Source organism: Punica granatum, chromosome 2 (genome assembly GCF_007655135.1).
Source record: "Punica granatum isolate Tunisia-2019 chromosome 2, ASM765513v2, whole genome shotgun sequence".
In the NCBI taxonomy this organism is placed as follows: Eukaryota; Viridiplantae; Streptophyta; class Magnoliopsida; order Myrtales; family Lythraceae; genus Punica; species Punica granatum.
This window is the reverse complement of record NC_045128.1, coordinates 10,159,415-10,180,991: the sequence shown is the minus strand read 5'-3', so window position 1 is coordinate 10,180,991 and position 21,577 is coordinate 10,159,415. Positions and strand designations below refer to the sequence as shown.

At 38.9% G+C, this 21,577-nt stretch overlaps 3 protein-coding genes across 5 annotated transcripts; 2 read left to right on the top strand and 1 right to left on the bottom strand.

The window, feature by feature from the left end:
* Positions 1-156: 156 nt before the first annotated feature.
* On the top strand, positions 157-11,404 carry LOC116196318 (L-arabinokinase-like). 2 transcript variants are annotated; one of them, XM_031525981.1, is made up of 29 exons: positions 158-495; positions 1,139-1,246; positions 1,823-1,891; positions 2,059-2,142; positions 2,247-2,323; positions 2,748-2,814; positions 3,437-3,494; positions 3,599-3,666; positions 3,744-3,806; positions 4,327-4,380; positions 4,485-4,587; positions 4,664-4,773; positions 5,001-5,120; positions 5,344-5,400; positions 5,510-5,682; positions 5,772-5,940; positions 6,181-6,264; positions 6,599-6,724; positions 6,930-7,060; positions 7,156-7,237; positions 8,045-8,132; positions 8,616-8,659; positions 8,779-8,874; positions 8,961-9,037; positions 9,383-9,586; positions 9,825-9,990; positions 10,344-10,415; positions 10,690-10,893; positions 11,003-11,404. In XM_031525981.1, exons 1-29 carry the CDS (start codon positions 388-390, stop codon positions 11,123-11,125), a joined length of 2,985 nt encoding a protein of 994 aa, XP_031381841.1. In that variant the 5' UTR covers positions 158-387; the 3' UTR covers positions 11,126-11,404. The 2 variants fall into 2 exon arrangements, with proteins under 2 accessions (XP_031381843.1, XP_031381841.1); XM_031525983.1 differs by lacking the exons at positions 6,930-7,060; positions 7,156-7,237 and having other exon boundaries at positions 157-495.
* LOC116196319 lies at positions 11,165-11,971 on the bottom strand. The gene is made up of 3 exons (XM_031525984.1): positions 11,847-11,971; positions 11,595-11,744; positions 11,165-11,490 (listed from the first exon to the last, which is right to left on the bottom strand). The coding sequence occupies exons 1-3, from the start codon at positions 11,919-11,921 to the stop codon at positions 11,356-11,358; spliced, it is 360 nt and encodes a 119-aa protein (XP_031381844.1). The 5' UTR covers positions 11,922-11,971; the 3' UTR covers positions 11,165-11,355.
* A 5,358-nt stretch (positions 11,972-17,329) lies between these two features.
* LOC116197927 (peptidyl-prolyl cis-trans isomerase FKBP43) lies at positions 17,330-21,301 on the top strand. 2 transcript variants are annotated; one of them, XM_031528206.1, is made up of 11 exons: positions 17,330-17,498; positions 17,702-17,775; positions 18,268-18,500; positions 18,754-18,869; positions 19,051-19,387; positions 19,845-20,187; positions 20,272-20,359; positions 20,475-20,516; positions 20,689-20,737; positions 20,838-20,868; positions 20,957-21,301. In XM_031528206.1, the coding sequence occupies exons 1-11, from the start codon at positions 17,486-17,488 to the stop codon at positions 21,014-21,016; spliced, it is 1,386 nt and encodes a 461-aa protein (XP_031384066.1). In that variant the 5' UTR covers positions 17,330-17,485; the 3' UTR covers positions 21,017-21,301. The 2 variants fall into 2 exon arrangements, with proteins under 2 accessions (XP_031384066.1, XP_031384067.1); XM_031528207.1 differs by having other exon boundaries at positions 17,331-17,498; positions 20,838-21,301.
* The last annotated feature ends 276 nt before the right edge of the window (positions 21,302-21,577 follow it).

The window sequence follows — 21,577 nt, the reverse complement described above, 5'->3', positions numbered from 1 at the left end:
ACCTTGAATTTTTTCCTAGGTGAAATAAAAATATGTTTCTTTTTCCTATTTTTTTAATATTATTTTTGTCTTATTATTATCCGGAAAATAAAGGAAAATGGTTGCGTGGGACTAACAACCTGAAAGATATAAATACGCGCCGGCGCCGCGGGCAAATGGATAAAATGCCGATGGCGACGTCTCCTCGTCAGCAGCGATCAATCGCTCTGATCCTGCCCTTAACTGATCCTTCTCTTGCTTTTGCTTGCGCTCATCCCCATGCCATATCAAGAAACAGCATAACATCATCTTCCTCCTCACTGCTCTTCTCAGCCCCGTCTCCAGTCTCCTTCCCCTCTCCTTCCAAGCTCACTCACTCTGCCTCGATCACGAGAAGCTTCTGAAACCATGGTGGGCATAGAGCAGAAGGGTGACGGAGTGAGGAAGCACCGCCCCCTCGTCTTCGCCTACTACGTTACCGGCCACGGTTTCGGCCACGCCACTAGGGTCGTCGAGGTACCTGCTGCTTCTCTGACCTCGAAATTTCTTCTTTTGCCGACTTCCTCTGTTTCTACGCTCCCCAAGATTCGATTCCCCTTTGTTGGGAAGTGGGGAATTTGGTAAATTTCGAAGCAGGGAAGTTGTCGATGGACCCGGAGATGATCTTTGGATGAGTTCTTGATGAAGTCGACGGAGTCATCTTCCTGTTTTTCAGGTGCCTGCTATGGGATTAGTCGACCCAAGTGTTGAAAAGAGTCCATCTTTTTCTCTGTTTTATTGTTGGTGGCATAATCAGTAGCATGCAGAAGGTCTTGTCGTGTTAGTTCTTGGTCTCGGATTGTGCCCGTTAGTGCGATCATTCAGGCGATTTCCAGAATGATTTCGAAGCTGTGGAATGTTTTGAGCATCAATCAATGAACTGAGACTGTCTATGCTTCTGCTTAAGTCTAGTTTTATTCTGATGTTAATCATGAAGAAGGTTTTTCAAGAATATCAAGCTCCATGTTCATTGCCCGCTTAGAAATCAGTGAGCGTCAACAATGTGATTGGCACTAACCTGTTCATTGTTTTTCTTTCTTTTTTCCCATTTAATTGGAGCAATATTCTGTTGCTACTTTGGGATCGTGTCTGACAATTGTCACTCGTGGAAAATCCTTAGGTTGTTAGACACCTTATTAATGCGGGACACATTGTGCATGCCGTGACCGGTGCTCCGGACTTTGTTTTTACCTCTGAAATTCAGTCACCCAGGCTCTTCATTCGCAAGGTAATTCATAGAACTGTGCGTTGCTCTTTCTAAACAACGGTGACAAATATAATGTTTTAATGTCACATATTCAGTCTTGATTCCTTTTGTCAATATTTACTTGGGCTGATTTCGCAGTTTAATAGTTATGTTCTCTCCTAGGTTGATTGCTTTGTTTTGAAGTAATAATGCATTCATAATCAAACCTTATAGGGGCTTTGAGATTTTTGTCGATCAAGCTGTTTTGAATGGCAACATGCATTGACTTCTTAATTATCTAATGCTATTTTGTTTGCCCTTGCAATAGGGCATTTAATTGCTATTATTGTTAGAAAATGGGTTGCGCTGTTGCAGAAGAGGAGTATAAATAGTTTCTGATCTGTAGAGTATATATCTCAAAAGCACAAGAGTTGCACAGTTGCAGAGCACTTCCAGCCCCTGAATAACTAAGACAAGCTAGTTAGATCACAATTCATACCTTTAGTCATTTAAGATTTATGTATTACTATTTATATTGCATAAGAAGCCCTTTTCTTTTTTTCTTATTGATTTTTTTATGGACCTTCTAGAGCTGAATTAGTTATTCTGCTCGAGTAGGTGCTTCTAGACTGTGGAGCAGTTCAGGCAGATGCATTAACAGTGGATCGCCTTGCTTCCCTGGAGAAGGTAAATTGGATTAGTTATGTTCTTAGTGGCAATGTTACTGATGCAGCTATGGTTTCTTCTCATGGATTTAATATTAAAGTGAAGCAAATTTGACGCAAGTTTGTTGGGTTTTGCTAGTATATCTTTACACCGTTTCTGATGCACCCTCCTACTATTGGCTTGACTAGTACTCCGAGACAGCTGTTGTACCCCGAGATTCTATATTAACGACAGAAGTGGAGTGGCTAAAATCCATCAAGGCCGACCTGGTGGTACTGTCTCTGCTATGGTTTCCTTTCTGCATTAGCTTTTTATTGGAGCAGTATGTTGAATTAACAGTCGAAGGATCTGGTTGAATCTTCTTTTACTGGAACAGGTTTCAGATGTTGTTCCAGTTGCATGTCGTGCTGCAGCAGATGCTGGAATTCGGTCTGTCTGTGTGACTAACTTCAGGTGAATTTTCATTGCTGACACTTTTTACTTTCTTAGCTAGTTAAGAGTTGTATAGAAGCCCCTCGCGCCTGGGACTTAAACTGCTATCTTCCTTTTTTTCATTTTATTAGCATAGTTAGGATCTATTTTCCTTGGCTAAGTACTTTTCTATTTTTGTAGAATCCATTTCATTCCTGTGAGTAAGACCCAAATTTATTTTGGGAAATATGTAATTCGTTTTCGAGGCAGTAATCATCTGAGTCCTATATGCAAAAACTCTGCTACAGATACTCAAATGATATCTATTATCTATTTGCAAATTTTGGTTTGAATATTGATAAGCCTGATTTAGCCTGAACAAACTAGCTCTTTACATACTAATCAAGTAATAAGCACTTGAAATATCTCTAACCTCTGCTCCACTGTCTTCTTTTGGACTGTGCAGTTGGGATTTTATCTACGCAGAGTATGTCATGGCTGCTGGAAATCATCATCGCAAGATAGTTTGGCAGGTTACCTTTATTCACATAACTTCATCCGTACTTGTTTACCAAAAAATAGATGCTTGATTATGGCAGGTTATACATCTTACCTAGCTTAGCCATATGTAAAATGCAGGTTACTCATCTTATCTAGCTTAGCCATAGGTAAAATGCATTAGATGCATAACATTGAACATAGAACCTTCTAAAAGGTTTAGATCAAGAATTTGCACTTACAGGCAAAATTCCTTTGATTTCAACTCTAGAATATGAGATTGTTACTACCTGCTATAAATAGTGGCGGGATCCCACGTAAGCTTTTTGAGTGAATCATTCACTATTTTTTGCTTGATGATCTTCCGGTTGCTCTTTCTAAGTAGGCCAAACTTCTCTTAATGCTTTTCAGTGGGCTTCTGTTCCTATAATCTTGTGTGCTGACATCTCACCCCCAGTAACCCTTTCATAATGTTTGCCGTGATATGAATTATGTACCATTTCATTGGTGCAGAGACAAAGCCATCAATTTATATGCCTCCCCTCTCAACGATCCACTCCACGTGGATCTTTATGAGCCTCCAGTTTTTATGACCAGTTCGGGAAAATGTTCTCTTTATTTCTTGAATGCATTAATTCCTCATAATGTTCCATGCAGATTGCAGAAGATTATTCACACTGTGAATTCTTAATCCGCCTTCCAGGATACTGCCCAAGTATGTTGCTAACCTTCCTTAATTCAAATAGAAAGGGTTTTTTTGCTTGTATCAGTTTCAAATTGTTAATAAATTGCCTTTTACTGAATGTGTTGCTCTCCTAGTGCCTGCTTTCCGTGATGTTATAGACGTACCTTTGGTGGTGAGGAGGTTGCACAGATCCCGTAAGGAGGTTTGAATAAAAAACTCAAGCTAATACCTTACTGATGTAATATAATGTGTAATAGCATCTCAAAAACCTTTTTTTAGGTGAGAGAGGAACTTGGAATTGGAGAGCATGTGAAGGTGGTTATCCTCAATTTTGGTGGACAGGTGGGTTTACCACTTTATATATTTTTGACTATTGAAAATGAATTTGTATAAGTTCCTTAGGTTTTACTAAATCAAATTCCTTTCAGTTGAGTAATTTATAATGCCATCACTCTTTCCCTCCCAATCAGTCTGATTTGAACGCTGACAAGTAGCATAAGAATTCCGTTTATTTCTTGTGGTATAATTTTCCTAAATAATATGTATGTTTGCTGACATTGGCACTTGGACTGTTGGTCATTGTTCACACAGTGCAACTTATCTAATTTTTCAGATGATGCACCTTTGAGGAAGCAGCCATCTAACTGACACATTAAAAGAATATATATGTGTGTGTGTGTATATATATATATATATATATTTACTTTTTGCTTAGTATGCTATTTTATGGTGGAGTATTGTTTACTAGTATTCTTTGTTGTCATCAATTTACAGATTGTTGGATTTGAAAATTGCAAATACTTCCATGAAAGGGAAATCCCTGATTAGTGATGTATCTGAAGAAATTTTTTCTTTCCTGCAGCCATCAGGCTGGAAGTTGGAGGAGAGATACTTGCCTTCCGGGTGGCTGTGCCTGGTACTTGCTGGCATTTTTCCATATGCTGCAAGCATAATGTGGTTGTTAACTTTCAGAGTTGTAAGCTTTCTCTTTTACATGGGTTGTACTGCTCATTTGTCTAGGTATGTGGTGCCTCCGAAAGCGAAGACCTTCCACCAAATTTCATAAAGCTTGCAAAAGATGCATACACACCCGATCTTATTGCAGCTTCTGACTGCATGCTTGGTGAGTACATAATCTCGGTGTCTGAGGTTATTATTATAAATTTTGAAGGTACCTCATGCTATTTTCATTGTTTCAGGTAAAATTGGATATGGTACTGTGAGTGAAGCTCTTGCATACAAGCTCCCCTTTGTCTTTGTGCGCCGAGATTATTTTAACGAAGAACCTTTTTTGAGAAACATGCTAGAGGTACTGATTCTTCTGTATGTTTTCTCATTTCTGGTCTTCTCACCTTTGCAAATGAAAGTTAGATATTAATTACTGTCGGTTTATTTTCTCAGTTTTTGCGGATGTCAAATTGATGATCTTGTAGAATTTATTTAAATGTCAAACAAACGATGCATGATACTCTATTTATGCTTATATAATATGAACATATGTTCAATGGATGACATGTAGTTAAATCTTTTCCGCAGTACTATCAAGCTGGTGTGGAGATGATCAGGAGGGATTTACTTGTTGGCCATTGGAAGCCTTATCTTGAGCATGCCATCAATCTGAAACCATGCTATGAGGGAGGAATTAATGGTGGCGAGGTAATATTTGCTAAATATAGTTTAAAATTTTAACACCCTTTTAAATATTTTGCTCTTGATTATGAGTAATAAAATCAAATAAACAGCTATGCTTTAGGTGTATTGTTAAGCTTCATTGTTGTTATAGTGTTTTGATCGTGAAGTTATCGTTGTCTCCAGTTGACATTTCTTTTAGTGGTTTTGGGTGGAGTACTTTCTGACAGCAATGATACTTGAATTGTAGGTGGCGGCTCACATCTTGCAGGAGACAGCTGTTGGAAAAAATTATGCATCGGATAAGGTAATGAATTTTGCACTGTTCTATCTTATTATGTCATGGATATCTTTCTGCTGGAGTATCTAACCTACCCGCCCAAGTTTCTAATTCAGATTTTATGATAATTATATAGCTTAGTGGCGCAAGAAGATTGCGAGATGCCATAGTTCTTGGCTATCAACTACAACGGGCCCCGGGACGAGATCTATGCATTCCTGAGTGGTATGCAAATGCTGAAAATGAACTGAGTCTCAGTACTGGGTCCCCTAAATTTGAAGCAAATGAAAGAATTTCCCAAATGGACTTGTAAGTTTTGTTCAGTTTGTGTTTTGCCAAGTTTAATGCAAAGTCAATAAATTGGTTTCATTAGTACTCTACTTTCCACATAATGATAGGTATGATGAAGATCTTGAGATTATTCATGGAGATATTCAGGGTTTATCTGATACAAAGAGTTTCTTAAAGAGTTTGGCTGGGCTAAATGCCACAAATGATTCTATAAAAAATACTGAGAAGCGACAGATGCGTGAGCGGAAGGCAGCTGCTGGACTCTTCAATTGGGAGGTCTTGATTCTGTCTTATTAGAATGTCCTTTTAGCTTTATATTTCTCCCTTTCTTTTTTTCCGTTTGCATATGAAGCGTGATTTGCAGAACTTAGTTTGGTCTTGATTCAACTTCAATTTGCAGATTAAAGTTCCCCCTTGTCTTATTTCTCTCAATACTTTGGAAATCCTTTATGATGGTGATGATAATAGCTAGATGACCAGTAAAAATCCAACTGTTTATTGTGTCAACACAAACAGGAAGACATCTTTGTGACCAGGGCACCTGGAAGATTGGATGTGATGGGAGGAATCGCAGACTATTCAGGAAGCCTTGTTTTGCAGGTAAGTTGATATCTGTTTCTTCTAGAGATCACACTTATACTACAACATACATTAGTCATAGGATGTTGATCTGAATCAGAAAACCAGATAATTTGGGGTCTGAGGCACATACTATATTAGTGAGGTTCATTTGGCTTTTCATAAACATTGAACGAGCGACTCTGCTAAACATTAGTATGCAAAGAAAATGATTTTGAGTACAAAGCTCTTAGTCACAAACATTAAGCAATATCATTTCTGTTGATCTCAAAGGTCGTAGCTGCTTGGATAATATCATTGAGAAACATGATAAAGTCAGGCTCTAAGTGTTTCTCCCTTTATCTCTATATCTCAGATGCCTATCAGAGAAGCTTGCCATGTTGCTGTTCAGAGGAATAACCCATCTAAACATAGGCTCTGGAAACATGCCCTAGCCCGGCAACAAGCCAAAGGACAAGGACCAACCCCCGTTCTCCAAATTGTATGTATCTGAATAAGAGTACAACTACTCTGCCTGTTTCAATATCTTCATAATTGAAAAGACTTGTTCTAGCTCTCTAAAAGTGATGTTACACTAGAAAATTTTCTTCTCCGTGAAGGGAATGCTAAAATGCTTTCTGAGGGCTAAAGCAATCTGAGAGTATTAACTGTTAAGCTGTTTATTTGTGCATATTGGTTATGTTAAGGTATCCTACGGATCAGAACTGAGCAATCGTGGCCCAACTTTTGACATGGATTTGTCTGATTTTATGGAGGATGGGAAGCCAATATCTTATGAGAAAGCAAAGAAATACTTTGCTCGAGATCCATCACAAAAGTATGTCCTAGTCATGGTGGTTATTTTTGTTTTCAGAAAAGGTAATGTCTCTTAGCTGGAGATAACATTAAATGGTCATGTGTTTCCAATTGTAGATGGGCAGCATACGTTGCTGGGACAATTCTAGTTTTAATAACAGAATTAGGTGTACGCTTTGAGGATAGCATTAGTATGCTGGTAAGAAGTCTTCCCAGATATTTTATCAATGATCATTTTACTTACCATTGAAAAGAAAAATTCCTTGTTTACTTCTCATTATGTTTTGTTTGTTTTGCGGTTCTTTCTTTATACTTCCCTTCTAATTGACCTTTCTGAATTTGTGAAGAGATTTTAATTTATGTGCAGCTTTTCTGCATTTGCTGTCCTTGCTTTTGTACCATTTAAACGCAAAGGATCTAAAGATATGTATTCCATGGATCAAGCATGACATCATACTTTGCTATATGTTTTTTCATGTATTCGTTATCATAATTTTGTATTCTGTGAACTCTCTGTATTAGATTTATAGCAACATGTTCTCTGCGAACAAATAAATACTTCAAAAAATTGACTTTGCTGCCTTTGCTAATTTTGATGATCTTTGTCTACATTGTTCCTAGCAAGCTCAGATAAGTAGTGATGATCCTTGTTACTAGAAGTCACTCTTTCCACAGCTATCTCCATAGATAGCATCCTTGACATTTCAGTGTCTTAAAAAAGTGCAGCATAAGCATTCAGGGGCTAGTCAAACAGATCATCTTCTATTCAAACGCTTGATGCATGAAATTTTTCTGTTTAGGGTCACTAATGGAACTTCTTTAGTTCCCAATTGTTTTGTGAAAAAGGATGAATCACACTTTTCAATGTGTATTAAGATGACAAAATATTCTGTGAATGTCCTGGGAGTTGCAATGGGACATTTCTTTTAATTATTTTTTTATTTTCCAGTACAAGAGAATGAGAAGCTGGGATTTTTACACTGACTATCTCATGTTGCATCTTCAGGTCTCTTCTGCTGTTCCAGAAGGCAAAGGTGTATCTTCGTCTGCCTCAGTAGAGGTTGCTAGCATGTCTGGCATTGCTGCTGCTCATGGTGATTTTTCTCTGTCCTTTTTGCAAGTTGCATTCTTCTTCCTCGACAAATATCGAATTTCAACATGCAGCAAGTGAAAGACGCCTTTCATGTGAAGGATAACTTTGAAATGAAGGATAACTTTGAAATCCTCTGTATTAGGAGAAATTGTGCGCATAAACCTGTCAAATCCTTTCTATTGTTTGCAGCAATTTTTTCTATTGGCTGCTACATTTTTCATGATTTACCTGAGGACCTGCTCCTGAATATCTTATTCTTTCATGGAGAACTAGTTTCTCGACTTTGTTATGGAGGAAAGCTGGCCACTAATAGTTTATTTGAAATATATTTTCACTGCTTAAGATTTGAAAAATAGTAGCTTAGTTCCTACTGACGATTGCTGGTATAGATTCAGTCGCAATAATGTCCCTTTTCTATTATAAGAGGACTTTGGACTTATGGCACTCTGATCATATGATTGTGCCGTATTTTTGAGTGTTGCAGGGTTAGATATCAGTCCAAGAAAGCTTGCTCTGCTATGCCAAAAGGTTTGTGTTGTCACAACACCTTCTCAATGAAATAAGTTTTACTTTTACTCTCTACTTTCTATTTTGATAAATTCATTATGGTTGTGCTATCTCTATTAATTACTCAAAAATGTTAATAGGTTGAGAACCACATTGTGGGAGCTCCGTGCGGTGTGATGGACCAGATGACCTCCGCATGTGGTGAAACGAATAAACTCCTTGCAATGGTTTGTCAGGTACGCATTATTTCTGCTATGCAGTGGAAATTTTATTCTGTAAAACTGAAGGAAAGAAAATAATATGAATTTGTCATATAATGCAGCCTGCTGAGGTACTCGGGCTTGTGGAGATCCCCACTCACATACGGTTTTGGGGAATTGATTCAGGAATTCGACACAGGTGCCACTTCCCCGATTCCTTTGGTTTTTTTTTTTAAACATATTTCTAGTGCTTTAAAATAAAAAATTTAATATCTCAGTTCCCGAAGTCCTCATTGGAAACCCCCACTGTTCAGAATTCTAATTCTCATTACTAGAGCTTTTTTCTTTTCTTCTTCTTCTTTTTTTTTTTTAACCCAAAAGCACTGGAAATCTGAAAGCAGAATCAATGCTATAATTTTGTTCTTGCATAGTGAGACTGAAGCATGTTCTGGAAGCATCAGCAAAACATAAACAAATGGTTTAACCTCTTACATTCTTTTCCGACTGTCTTATACTAACAGTAAACGTGAATTCCATTGGGCAGTATTGGAGGTGGAGATTATGGCTCGGTTAGAATAGGTGCCTTCATGGGAAGAGAGATGATTAAGTCCACGGCATCAACAAAGCTCTCCCGCTCCTTTTCAAGTACTGAAAATGGCTTAAATCCTGATGAAGTGGAGGAGGATGGGGTCGAATTACTGGAAAACGAAGCGTCATTAGATTATTTGTGTAACCTAACACCTCACAGGTAGCCTAGTCTCCCTTCATGATGGCTTTGTTTCTAGAACTGTTGAATGAGAAAGAAAGTATCACGCATAGTTACAAAGACTGGATTGGTCAGTGAAACTGGTTTTACACGGAGACCACTTGCCAGACCGATCTAGGCAAGCTGTATTTGCAAATTAACTGACTCATGGTAGACCATTGTATCATTGCACGAATTATTAAAGCTCATTAATTTGGCTGTTCTTTTGCATAACTGACAGATACGAAGCTCTCTATGCTAATGTCCTTCCCGAGTCTATATTTGGTGAGGCATTTTTGGAGAAATACACTGATCACCATGACACGGTCACGGTTATTGATCCTAAGCGCGCTTATGGAGTTCGAGCCTCTGCTAGACATCCGATATATGAAAATTTCAGAGTCAAGGTGAGTACTTAGATATTGGTGCTGGAACTTCTTGTTATTCAATCTTGTCATCTTATGAACTTAACGTACTGAAGTTAATACTGTGGCTCTCATTCAGGAGTTGGACGGAGTGTACTCTTTTAGGATGCAAAATAAATCCATCCTGACATAGCAGTCCAGTTAAAGGATATTGTGGCTTCTTATTTTGAAAATGATTCTGTTGGATCGGGTCAAGATTAGATCTAAGCATTTGAACGGCTTTGGCGGCCCAATAATGGAGGATCTGAAATCCTGAATGCTCTTATTTTATCGAATGTTCTTGTTGGTTGATACCCAAAATAGAGATTTATTATGTCTTTGTCAATATTTGGTAGGCTTTCAAGGCTCTACTTACTTCAGTAAGCTCAGACGAGCAGCTTACGGCCCTTGGGGAGCTTCTGTATCAGGTACTCACCGAATTTACAGTATTTGAAATTTTACATGCATAGTGCTTCCTTCCACACAAATATAATAGATTCTCACCTGGCTAGAGATACCTATAGCAAGAGACGTTTAATTTTTGAGCTGGACTTCACGATATTTTGTTTTCCGAAAACTTGAAGAGCAGAGGTCTTTAAATTATATTTCGTGGATTAGAAGATAAAAAAAGAAGAAACTGGAGATCGGTCTAACTATGACATTAGATTCTCAGCTCGCTATCTGTTCAACAATTATTCGCAGTGCCATTACAGCTACAGCGCCTGTGGACTCGGTTCTGATGGGACCGATAGGCTGGTCCAGTTAGTGCAGGAAATGCAGCACTGGAAGAGGCCTAAATCTGAGGATGGGACTCTCTACGGAGCAAAGATTACTGGTGGGGGATCAGGTGGGACAGTCTGTGTGGTCGGGAGGAATTGCTTGAGGAGCAGTCAACAGATTCTCGAGGTAAGAATTTTATCCATCTACTCGGGTGATATGTTAAAGCCAACAAATCCCCGGGACAAGAAACTAGCCATCATGTCCTGTCTTTAATATACCGACTAATATCATGCAGGTTCAGCAGAAATATAAAGCTGCAACAGGGTATCTGCCCTTCATCTTTGAGGGCTCATCCCCCGGCGCCGGGAAGTTTGGGTACCTGAAAGTCTGTCGCCGAAGCTCTTCCAAGCTAGTTTAGTAACCAAATAGCAGTGTAGAGAACAATACGTTGGACGTATACATACAAAAATACTTATCGATACCATTCGACGGCATAAGCACCGCTGAATTTAGATGCAAGAGACTTAGCAGGTCAGCTCACTTCGGGTTATAAGGATTACATTAGCTGTCTAGTCTACCTGCGATAACTAATAACACAAAAGCTGTCAATCGTAGCTTAACTTCTTCTGAGCGCATGCTTGATTATGATTAGTAGTTAATAATATTCTTCGAGAAATCAGCGATTTCTCGGCCTTCATATCGTCTGGGACAACCTCCCATTTGGCGCACAAAGGCATCGATCTCGATCATACCTTCGTCAGCTTCTGCTTCGTCCAGATCGAGCTACACATCGAAAGCAGCAGGAGCTTATGGTTATTTCTCTCGATTTAAAAACATAAAACGGTGCATGACATGCAATTAATGTCGAAGGGCAGTCGGTTAGTCACTTGATCCGGAGAGCTGGACCCAAAGACACGATGTCCATTGTGGAGGAACTCGACGAACCGGTAGTCGAGGTCCATCATGGTACAGAATGTCCGGAAAAGCCGCTCTAGTTGGCAGCTCCGATTCATTTGACAGCATACCTTACGCTGACCCTGCGATTTTAAGAACGGAAAACATTTTGCACATACGTACGTCAGAAAGGCAGACATCGAAGGTGTAATGAGAAAGGAAGAGAGAAACATTGGCAGAGAGACCTGAGTTTTCAAGAGGATCTTGACGGTGTCTCCTCCTTCAGTCATGCTAACGTTGGTGTCTGATTTTTGCTCCATTGCCACTCTGAGATAGAAGAAGGAGAAGACAGGAAGAAATGGAGGTTTTGGCCACAGAAGGGTGAAATGAAGAAGAGCTCTTTATATTACATTTGCCAAGGACATGTCCATTCGGCCATTCTGGCAGTAATAATCATGTCTTTATGAACAAGCTATCCTCTGCAGTCTGCCCCTGCGGGAAATTATTGCCCGATGAAACATTAACCGGCGAATGAGAGAGGCTGACATGGTTAATTTTCCCCTTGTTTTTTTTTTTATTTCTTTTGTAATACGGGGTGGCACAAAGGCCGAATGCATTAAAAATAAAACGGTACATAATACAAAGACGAAATATGAAAACGAGATATAGAGAGCATAGTTATATTATACCCCAACAGCAAGAGATCAGGCAACACCACGTGTAGAGTTGTTACGAGCAAGAGAGCACATAGTTTGCCAGCCAATTAGTACGTACATTCTCTTTTTGATAGGTATGAGTGTATGACCCATGACAATCCCGTCTTTATGCTCCTATCATCCCTCGACAATGCACTATACCAACCCGAGCCACCCATTTGCTGATGTTGCAGTGCGAGCCACTGCCTCCGAGTCCACTTCAAGACTGGCCGTCACCCTTCGAAACCAGCTCTCACGGTAGCTCTCCACTATTAATTTAAAAAAATCTCTTACCGCGGATGGCTAATAAACTCACTAATTTTATCAAAATGATGATATAATACACGCAAGTGTCAAGCAACTATTACACGAGCGCATAACTGGTTTGGTGATCTCAGTTCAGGAAATCATTTCTTGCCCCGACCTTTTCTTTTTCTTTGGTTTTATTTGAGTGGGAAAACAAATTGGCGGTTATGGGAGAGGGAGACCGCAGTGAAAGATCTCATAAATGGTCTTTACTTCTTTGTTCCTTAAATTTTAGTAAAAAAAAATATTAGATTTTTAGTGTGAGCCATGATATTCGAAAGTTCAATTGAATTCTGACTAATCGACTCGGCTAGACTGTATTATTCGGAATTCAATTGGACTTCCGGATACCATAGTTCACACAAAAAAAAAATACTAAGTTTCAATTACATGCTTATGGACTAATATAAAAAAAATTTGAAATAAAAGAGTAAAAGTAATCATATTGACAAAAATTAAATCTAAAATCTCCCGATTCATAAGCAAAAATATAACACAATTGCATTACTCATTTCTCAAGATTTTGCTTGTATGTTATTCATTTCCAGATCGAGGCCACCACCACCTCGATTTCCCTCTCTCCCTCTTTCTCCCGGGGCCTCTCCGATCTAAAACCCTGATATGCTTCTTTTTTTATTGAAATTTTCAATTTTTTTAATTTTCTGAATTTAAAAAATTAAAATAAAATATGGGCAAAAGGGAAAATATTTTAAAGTATTGGGGCATTTATGTAAATATAATTTCAACCATCATAATTTTCATCTAATCATTCTTCACTTAATTAATTAAGCACTTGTTTTATTAAGATCTTAAATTTTCAGAAACCTAAATACCATTATCTAATTATATTATGGGAAAATGACACTTAAGGTCCTATAAGTTTGGGATTTTTTGACATCGAGTCCTAAAAGTTTCACTTTGAAAAATCAAATCCTAAAAGGTTTGGAAAAGTGTCAGCAGTGGTCCTTTCCGTCAAAGCCGTTACCGACCCACTACCGTGGATTTAACGCCGTCAACTCCTTCCACGTGTCCGTTAAATGATGACGTGGCACCCTTGCCTCGAATAGAAAACCCAATATCTCGGGTTGAAACCCTAAAACTTCTAGATTCCCGCCCTTCTCTTCCTTTCCCCGACTCGGCTAGAAAATTTCTTCCATATGTGGAGATTTCAGTGCAATCTCGGTGCTATGTAGCTTCCAATTTCTTCCGTAGCTTCCAATTTCTTCCAGACTTTCGAAATCGTAGAGGTGAACTTTAATTTCTTCAGTTTCGAAGATTGTGAGTTCAGTAAATGAGGGAGCTTCCAATTTCTTCAGTTTCAATCTCGGTGTTCATGATTTTCATCATTCAACTTTAATGAGAAGCATATCGTAGAAACCAGATGAGCTGATGATATTAATTAGCATCTTCAGCTTACATCTATAAAGGTTACAACAAAAATGAGTACTTGCTGGTGAATATTTTGTGTCTCTTCGAACAGCAGCAGCAACATCTTTATAAAGAACCCTAGATAGGTCATCGACTAACTTACGAGCACAAGCTCATGGCTTAAAACAGAACTTGCAACTCATGTACTTGTGAGTTCCTGATTTGCCTATACAATTCAGCATTTGATCGAACTGAAAGTCTGAAAGTTTCGAAGAAGATTGTGAGTTCTTGTTGTCTCTGTTCGTAGGAGAACAACAAGACGAAGCACCCCCAATTGGTTTACGAGGCCACATTATACGGGAGAGGAGGAGAGGGGACGAGGTTGCAGGTGGGGAGCAGCAGACCTGACTCGAAGAAGAAGATCCGAAGAAGAAGAAGTCCTCAGTACTGATCATTTACTGAGTTTTCCTTAGTAAGTACTCTTCATGAACTGTTAAAATTTTTGAGCAAACTTTGTTTTAATGAAAGATTATCAATATCATGATGCTTGTCAATATTGTGATACTTGGTCTGTTACATTGGTCTTGTAGAATTGATGACTTTTACAACTTCAATTATCATAGATACACTCTTGAAATACACCATGGCGGGTCCTTTAAGGAAGAAGGAGGAGAATTGTTGCACAGTGAGGGTGCAATATTGCATTGGGATATTGATCCAGACAAAATGTCTATTACCCATATAGTAAAAGAATTAGAAAAGATGGGGTACAAAGGTAATGTAGAGGTAGTATTGTGTCGGGTCCATGGGAAGGGGTTAAAAGAGATTATTTGAGGTTTACAATGACAGTTCTGTCATTCAACTCATAGGGCAGCTATTGGAGCATAAACATTGCCAACTGTATGTCAAGCACATAACCGACCCTAACCCTAAAGCATTTCAGCAACATAAGGCGGCTACTAATTAAGGTGATGAGGTTACTGAGGGAAGTGCTTTAGGAAGGAAGGGAGGTGATGCTGTTGTAGATTGAGCCGCTGAAGAAAGTGAAGAGAATAGTAGTGGGAGTGAGAGTGATTTTGCTTTTGGGGATGTGCTTGCAAATTTAAGTGAAGAAGATGATCCTGAGCTCCAAGACATCGTATCCGAAGTTGAAATTGCGAAGGCGAAGAGAGCTGAAAAGTTGAAGGGTTTGAATCTACAGAAGGATGTACAAACTATTATAAGGGAAGCAAGACAAGATAAGCAAGACAACAAGGGCAAAGAGAAAGAGGACGTTATCGTTGCTGTTAATGCAGGAGATGAAGGATACATAATCGATTATCCATCTTCTAATGAGGCCTGCAATATTAACTATGGTGAATTAAGTTCAGAGTTTGGGGAAGAGAACACAGTGAGAGAAAAGCAACTGATAAGTTACTTCAGAAAGTCAGGTACATTCCCTCAATATGAACTGACTTGTGAGTGGCCAACTTTTACAGTAGGTCAACTGTTTGAAGATGGAAAACAGTTTAAGGATGTAATTTGTTTGGCTTCTATGAAGACCCAAAGGAATGTATACTTAAAAAAAATTGCAAAGAGTATATAAGAGTGAGGTGTAAAGAGATGAACTGTCATTGGAAAATAGTTGCTAAATTCATGAAAAACCTTGGTGAAAACAAACAAACCAGGCGAGAATGCAGCACAAAGACAGGGCAGGACCAGCCTTAATGATATCCAGATTGAACAAACACCCTTTCTACTGATACTGCAATAGAATATATCTCCAAAACACCCTTTCACCATATTGAAAAAACACCCTTTCTACTGATATCCAAAGATCTGCAATATAACATATCTCCAAAACACTGATATCCAACAATCATATCCAAAGATCTGCAAAACGCTCACATCCAACAGAAATGCACTGATATCCAATATAAATTGTATTTCATTACCAGACAATAGAAATACACTGATATCCAACAAAAAATGTATTTCATTACCAGTCAAATGACTTAGTACAAAGTACAAGCCTACTTGCCAATACAGAATTTACTGCACAACCACATCCCAAACAAAATTTCAATCAAACTACAGATGCAAATTGCAAAAACAACTACCGTAACATCATTACAATGACTCTGCCGGTGCTTTAACTCCTCTTCCAATTCCTTAATCTTTAATTTCAGGTACTTTATTTTCCATTCAGAAGAGAAAATTTCTTCTTCAGTAACAACTTCCGAAATCGAAGCTTTAAATGGATAGTCAATCCACCTAAAATACCCACACCCCCCATTATCCCTATACCTTGGACATCCGAAATTGAAGCTTCAAATGGATGGTCAATCCACTTAAAATACCCACACCCCCCATTATCCTTATACCTTGGACATCCATCAAATCTTCTACCTGGGTTGTCTGCTGTCCGTGAAATCTTCTGTTGAAGTCGAAATCTGCAGTTACAAACGCCCGCATTGCTCCCAGACAAGGTAGCAGATTCCTTTGAACCAAATGTCTCCCCTCTTGGGCCTTTCCTTTAGAAGCTTGCTGTCCTTTTCCCCGACCAATGACCGCTTCCATGACAACTATGAAGCAAGAAGGGATTAGGGTTTCGAAGCAGGGGATTTCGCTCGCGGCATAGAATTTCTTAAGGATTAGGGTTTCGATTTTAGGGATTTCACGTGGGGCAGGGGCTTTCAGGATGGGATTGCAGTAAGAGATGGAGTACGAAGCTCGATCGAAGGGGACAAAATGGTTTGTGGTAGGGTTGAGGGGATTCAAGAGGGTATTAGGTTCAGGAAATATGATTCAATCGAAGAGCTCCATTGCGGATTCAATCACACACTGCTCGAAGATTTCAATCGAAGGGGACAGGAGAGGAGACAGTTTCAATCGAAGATTTCGATCGAAAGGGACAGGAAGGAGAACAGTTTCAATTGAATATTTCAAGTGAATAGAAAGATTTCGTAATTTAGGGTTCGTGCTATGGAAGGGAAGAGGGAATAGCTAGATTTCAGGAAGGAAAAATTAGGGTTTACGAATTTGAGATCTCGAGAGGGGAGGGACGAATTAGGGTTACTATTTTGGGAAATTTGAGAGTTTTGTGTTGAAGCCGGGTAGAGAAATTCAAGTCGGGTAGTCAAAATCCGGGCCATCTACTTGGGTTCAGTCGGGCATTCGTGCCACGTCGACAGTTAAAGGCCGGTTGGATGCGTCGTCCGCCTTGCTGGCGCTTCCATTAACAGCTTTGACGGAAAGGACCACCGCTGATATTTTTTCAAACTTTTTAAAATTTGATTTTTCGAAATGATATTTTAGGACTCGATGTCAAAAAATCCCAAATATATGGGACATCAAGTGTCATTTTCCCATCATATTATGTTCGATGATCACCAAAGAAATGAAAAGTCCCAAAATTTTCCCGCCGTTTCTTCAGGAACCCTAATCGGCGTCCTCTGATTTCAACTCATCCGTCCTCCCGACAGCGACCGAAATCCTCCATTTCCACGAACTGTTGCGCGCCCTTCGGCTCAAGAATGGCTTTCTGGGGTCTGTAGAATGCTCCGTTCTTCTCAAGTTTGATGGATATTTCCTCTCCATTCATCACCTTTTCCTACAAAAATTTTTCGTTGTTATTAAGTTTCGTTCGTGAAATCTTGAAAACGTGATGAAAGATCTTAGCTTTGCGAACATCTGAAAGTGCCTTTAAGGATGATCGTTTTGTTGGTGATACGATGTTGTCGATCGTGTAGGTGTTGAAGTGAAACCCTTAAGACCTTTCACTCACCCACCAAACGGTACCAAAGGAAGACTTCATGTCTCGCAGGTAAATTCCGTTTTCATTTTCTGTTTTTTATTTATAAGGAAGAACAATTTTATTTTATTTTTGGTAGGCCATGGTGGATGTGTTGATGCTCTATATGCTCTTTGTAGTGTAAATTTTGCTTTTTTCCCATTCCCCGATGTGAAGTTTCTGTAAGAGTACGATATCCGATCGTTACGATTGCACTTTACCAACCGTGAAATTTGTGAGCTTGAGCTTCCGGCTTCCGGTTTCGTTTTTCAACTCTTCATTTGTTTTTTGTTTTTCTTGATCTTATTAATCCATTATCCGACCATCAAAGAAAACAAACAGAACAAGGTGAATTTTGTCCCCTTATGAATTGTATGATCCTGTCTGTAGCTCAACTCTCCACGAGAATGATTGGAAAATTTCTGCTCTGCTATTCAGTCATATGCGGATGTGTAATGCAATTTTGTTGGTTTCCTCCTTTCCAAAGCTGTCCATTGATTTGATTCCAATCATGATTTGGGACAGGCAACGTTGGGGATTGGTTCTGGCACAAATAAAAGTGTTGTTCAGTGTAATGTGGGAAACAAGAGCCCCGTGTTTCTATGCTCTTTGTTTCCTGAGAAGAGCGAGTCTTGTCAGCTCAACTTGGAGTTTGAGGAGGCTGATGAGGTTGTCTTTTCGGTAATTGGTTCCCGGAGCGTCCACATCACCGGTTACTACTTGGGAAATGGTCGTTTCTCCCATATGAATGAGGAGTCGTATCCTTCAAGCTTTCAATTATATTTTCATGAAACTGATGTTTTAGTTGCCGTTATTGATTTATAGTGAAGTGATCAATCAAGAATTATCCTACTTTGCTTCTGTTATGTTGAACGGACTTCCAGTTGGCGTAGTTAGTATCCGTTATGTGATTCATTTCTCTGGGAATCTGGGAACACTATATGTATTGTGCTCGATTATTGAGCTAGGAGTATCAACTTAAAGGTTTCTATCCTTTACAATATTTACCAGAGAATCATTCGGGGAAGATATTGCTGCAACAGAATCAGACAGATCTATGGATGATGAAGAGTATGATGACAGCTTCATCGATGATGACAATCCAACTGCAGTGCCACCTTCTCCTTGTAAGTTCCCATTCCCATTTTCCTTTAATTATTTTCTTTTTGATAGTGAGCTTTTAAAGCCGATAATAACTGCAAGATGAACGGCAAGCTAAAATATATTTATTTGAACTGATTATAACATGTATGAGAATAAAAGAATTGATTGTATATTTTATAACCAATCAATCTTTTATAATTCTAGTGCCAAATGAGGAGATGTCGAATGAAGAGAGCTCTAAGAAGAGCAACGTCAAGCGGCGGAGGCTGAAGAAAACGTATAGATTGAGTGAATCCGATAAAGAGGATAGACCACCACAGAATAATGTTGATGTCAAGGAACAACTCCAATCATCAGATAGCGAAGACATAGTCGATGAGTTCTTCAAGTCTCTGTCTAAGAAGCAAAATGACTCAAAAATAGCTGATAAAGAGGATAATTCACAGGGATCTCATGATGATATTGAATATAAGGCAAAGGAAGATCACAATATTGCTGAAAAATTGACAGCTGGTGATCCTTCTGCTCCCATGAGTGAAAGGTGGGTTAGTGATAGGTTAAAACTGTCACTGCTGCCTTCTTTACATATTTAAATGCCTTTCAGAGTTCTAGCAATTTTTGCATCCTAACTGCATAGGGTTATCTTTACATATATCATATTGTGATTTCTTCTTTGCAAGAAATGTGTTTAATGTTCTTTTCATCAATGTTTTAGAAAACAAAAGCAAGTCGTTTTGTCTTCAACAAAGAGAACATCTTCTGAAAGCATTGATGCAATCAAATTCGCTTTTTCATTGTCTCGTTTTTCTTTTTCTATTTAACAAAAACTGAAAAATGGGAACTACTGTAACAGATCAGGGATTTTCAAAGTTGTAACTTGTAACAGGACAAAACAATAGCAGGGGCTCTATGAAATATAAAAATGTGTTCATCCAGATCTGCATTAAATTATAGAGGTGTCTTCTTTGACTATCTGATGACATGGAATTTGATTGTAGTGGTGACCGGGAACTCACTAAAAAAGGGAAAAGGAAGAAGAAAGAGCAATCTGAGAATGCTCACTCAGAAATCAAGGAAGTTCCGTTAGAAGCTCAAGGTGATATCAATGAAGAGGGATCTAACAAGAAGAAAAAACAGAAGAAACGGAAGAAAAGTAAAACACTAGAGAATGAAATTAATGTCAAAGTAGCGATACCTGCTGATAAAGACAATGGAAAGATCAGTTTTAAAGGGGATACTGAGATTCAGGCATCACAAGTTAAGAAGTTTTCAAATGGATTAATCATGGAGGAGCTAGAACCTGGATTTCCCGATGGAAAAATTGCAGTTTGTGGTAAAAAGGTAGAGCTTTGGTTATGTTGATGGTTTCTAAAAATATATGTGTGGCACAATACTGGCTTGAATTTCTAATTTAATTCTTTTCAGATAACTGTACATTTTGTTGGCAAGATAAAGGAGAGTGGGCAGATATTTGATTCAAATATCGGAAAAAAGCACTTGAAGTTCCGCCTTGGTATGATAAAAGTTTGATCCTTCTGATCTCACTCTCTTGCAATTCGCTCATGTCTTGGCAACCCTAGTGGTTTGAGTTTTCTATGGCCTGATATGGAATTCACTACATCTTTCAGGTTCTGGAGCAGTATTGGAGGGTTGGGATGATGGTCTTGAAGGTAATTCAATGATCGAGCATACTTCTATTTTGTAATTTTAGAGTTACTTGATCTTAGCCAAAAGGCCGAGAAATAGTTATACCTTTCTCAGCCTTTTTGGCTGAAATCGATTAATTTTAGAGTTTTATTGGCTCTCTTTTTTCCTTGGTATCCCTCACTGCCATTTATTCAGGTGTTCGAGCTGGTGGCAAGAGAAGGCTCATCATTCCCCCATCTCTACGGTAAAGAAATGCCACATACTCTTTCTCCATGAACTTCAATTTACCAACTTGGAGGTTCCACCTCTCACATTGGTGTATACTGTGGTGCATTTCATTGCAGCGAAGGAAGTGACAAACTCAAAGATAAGAGTGTGAGTCCAGAATCGTGGCTGATATATGACATTGAAGTGGTTCGTGTGCGGTAATGGATTCCTCTAAAGCTTTGCTGGTCTTCTGTAGAGATCAAACGATGAACTGCAAGGCGAAACGCATATGAAGTCCAGAACGGGATGGGTTTGAAACGCGAGCTTTTTTTTTTGGGAGGTTGTATTATAAGCCAGAGAAGATAGTTTTTTGGGAGCTCGATTTTGTTCTTAAAAAGCTTCATTTTGTTCTTTGCTTTCTCTAGATGGAGGTGTAAATTCTCGGGTTTTTGTTCTCTCATGTTGAAAAAATTTACGAGGCTTTTGGCATGGAAAAGGCCCTGGTTTTGAGAATAGGGAGCAGGTTCTCCGTAGAAGAGAGCATGTGGAACGCTTTTGCTGCATATCAATACATGACGGTAGTTCTTTCTCAATTTTAGGATCCTTTATTGCTTGGTGAGGTCTATATTTTCGGGTTGATTCTCTTCCAACTTTTGGGGTTTCGGCTTATCAAATTACCATTTTCACTTGCGAGGAAGAAAGGAAAATTTCTTGGATAGGCTAAATAGTATTTACATGACACTGGTCTCGACTGTGAGGCTATTCAATAGTTTCAATCGTCCCAATCGGTCTCTCACTAGACAGAATCGAACAAGACCTCCACATGCAAAATCTAGAGCAAATATCATTTTTGTTCATCATCTTTGTACTCTTGCGT

Coding starts and splice junctions, on each gene's coding strand:
- LOC116196318 (XM_031525981.1), top strand. CDS start 388: ATGGTGGGCATAGAGCAGAAGGGTGACGGAGTGAGGAAGCACCGCCCC. Junction 2,143..2,246: donor CCATCAAGGCCGACCTGGTG/GTACTGTCTCTG, acceptor TTACTGGAACAG/GTTTCAGATGTTGTTCCAGT. Junction 8,133..8,615: donor TGGCATTGCTGCTGCTCATG/GTGATTTTTCTC, acceptor TGAGTGTTGCAG/GGTTAGATATCAGTCCAAGA.
- LOC116196319 (XM_031525984.1), bottom strand. CDS start 11,921: ATGGAGCAAAAATCAGACACCAACGTTAGCATGACTGAAGGAGGAGAC. Junction 11,745..11,846: donor AGATCCTCTTGAAAACTCAG/GTCTCTCTGCCA, acceptor TTAAAATCGCAG/GGTCAGCGTAAGGTATGCTG. Junction 11,491..11,594: donor GGTCCAGCTCTCCGGATCAA/GTGACTAACCGA, acceptor TTCGATGTGTAG/CTCGATCTGGACGAAGCAGA.
- LOC116197927 (XM_031528206.1), top strand. Junction 20,360..20,474: donor GCACTTGAAGTTCCGCCTTG/GTATGATAAAAG, acceptor TACATCTTTCAG/GTTCTGGAGCAGTATTGGAG. Junction 20,738..20,837: donor ATCATTCCCCCATCTCTACG/GTAAAGAAATGC, acceptor ATTTCATTGCAG/CGAAGGAAGTGACAAACTCA.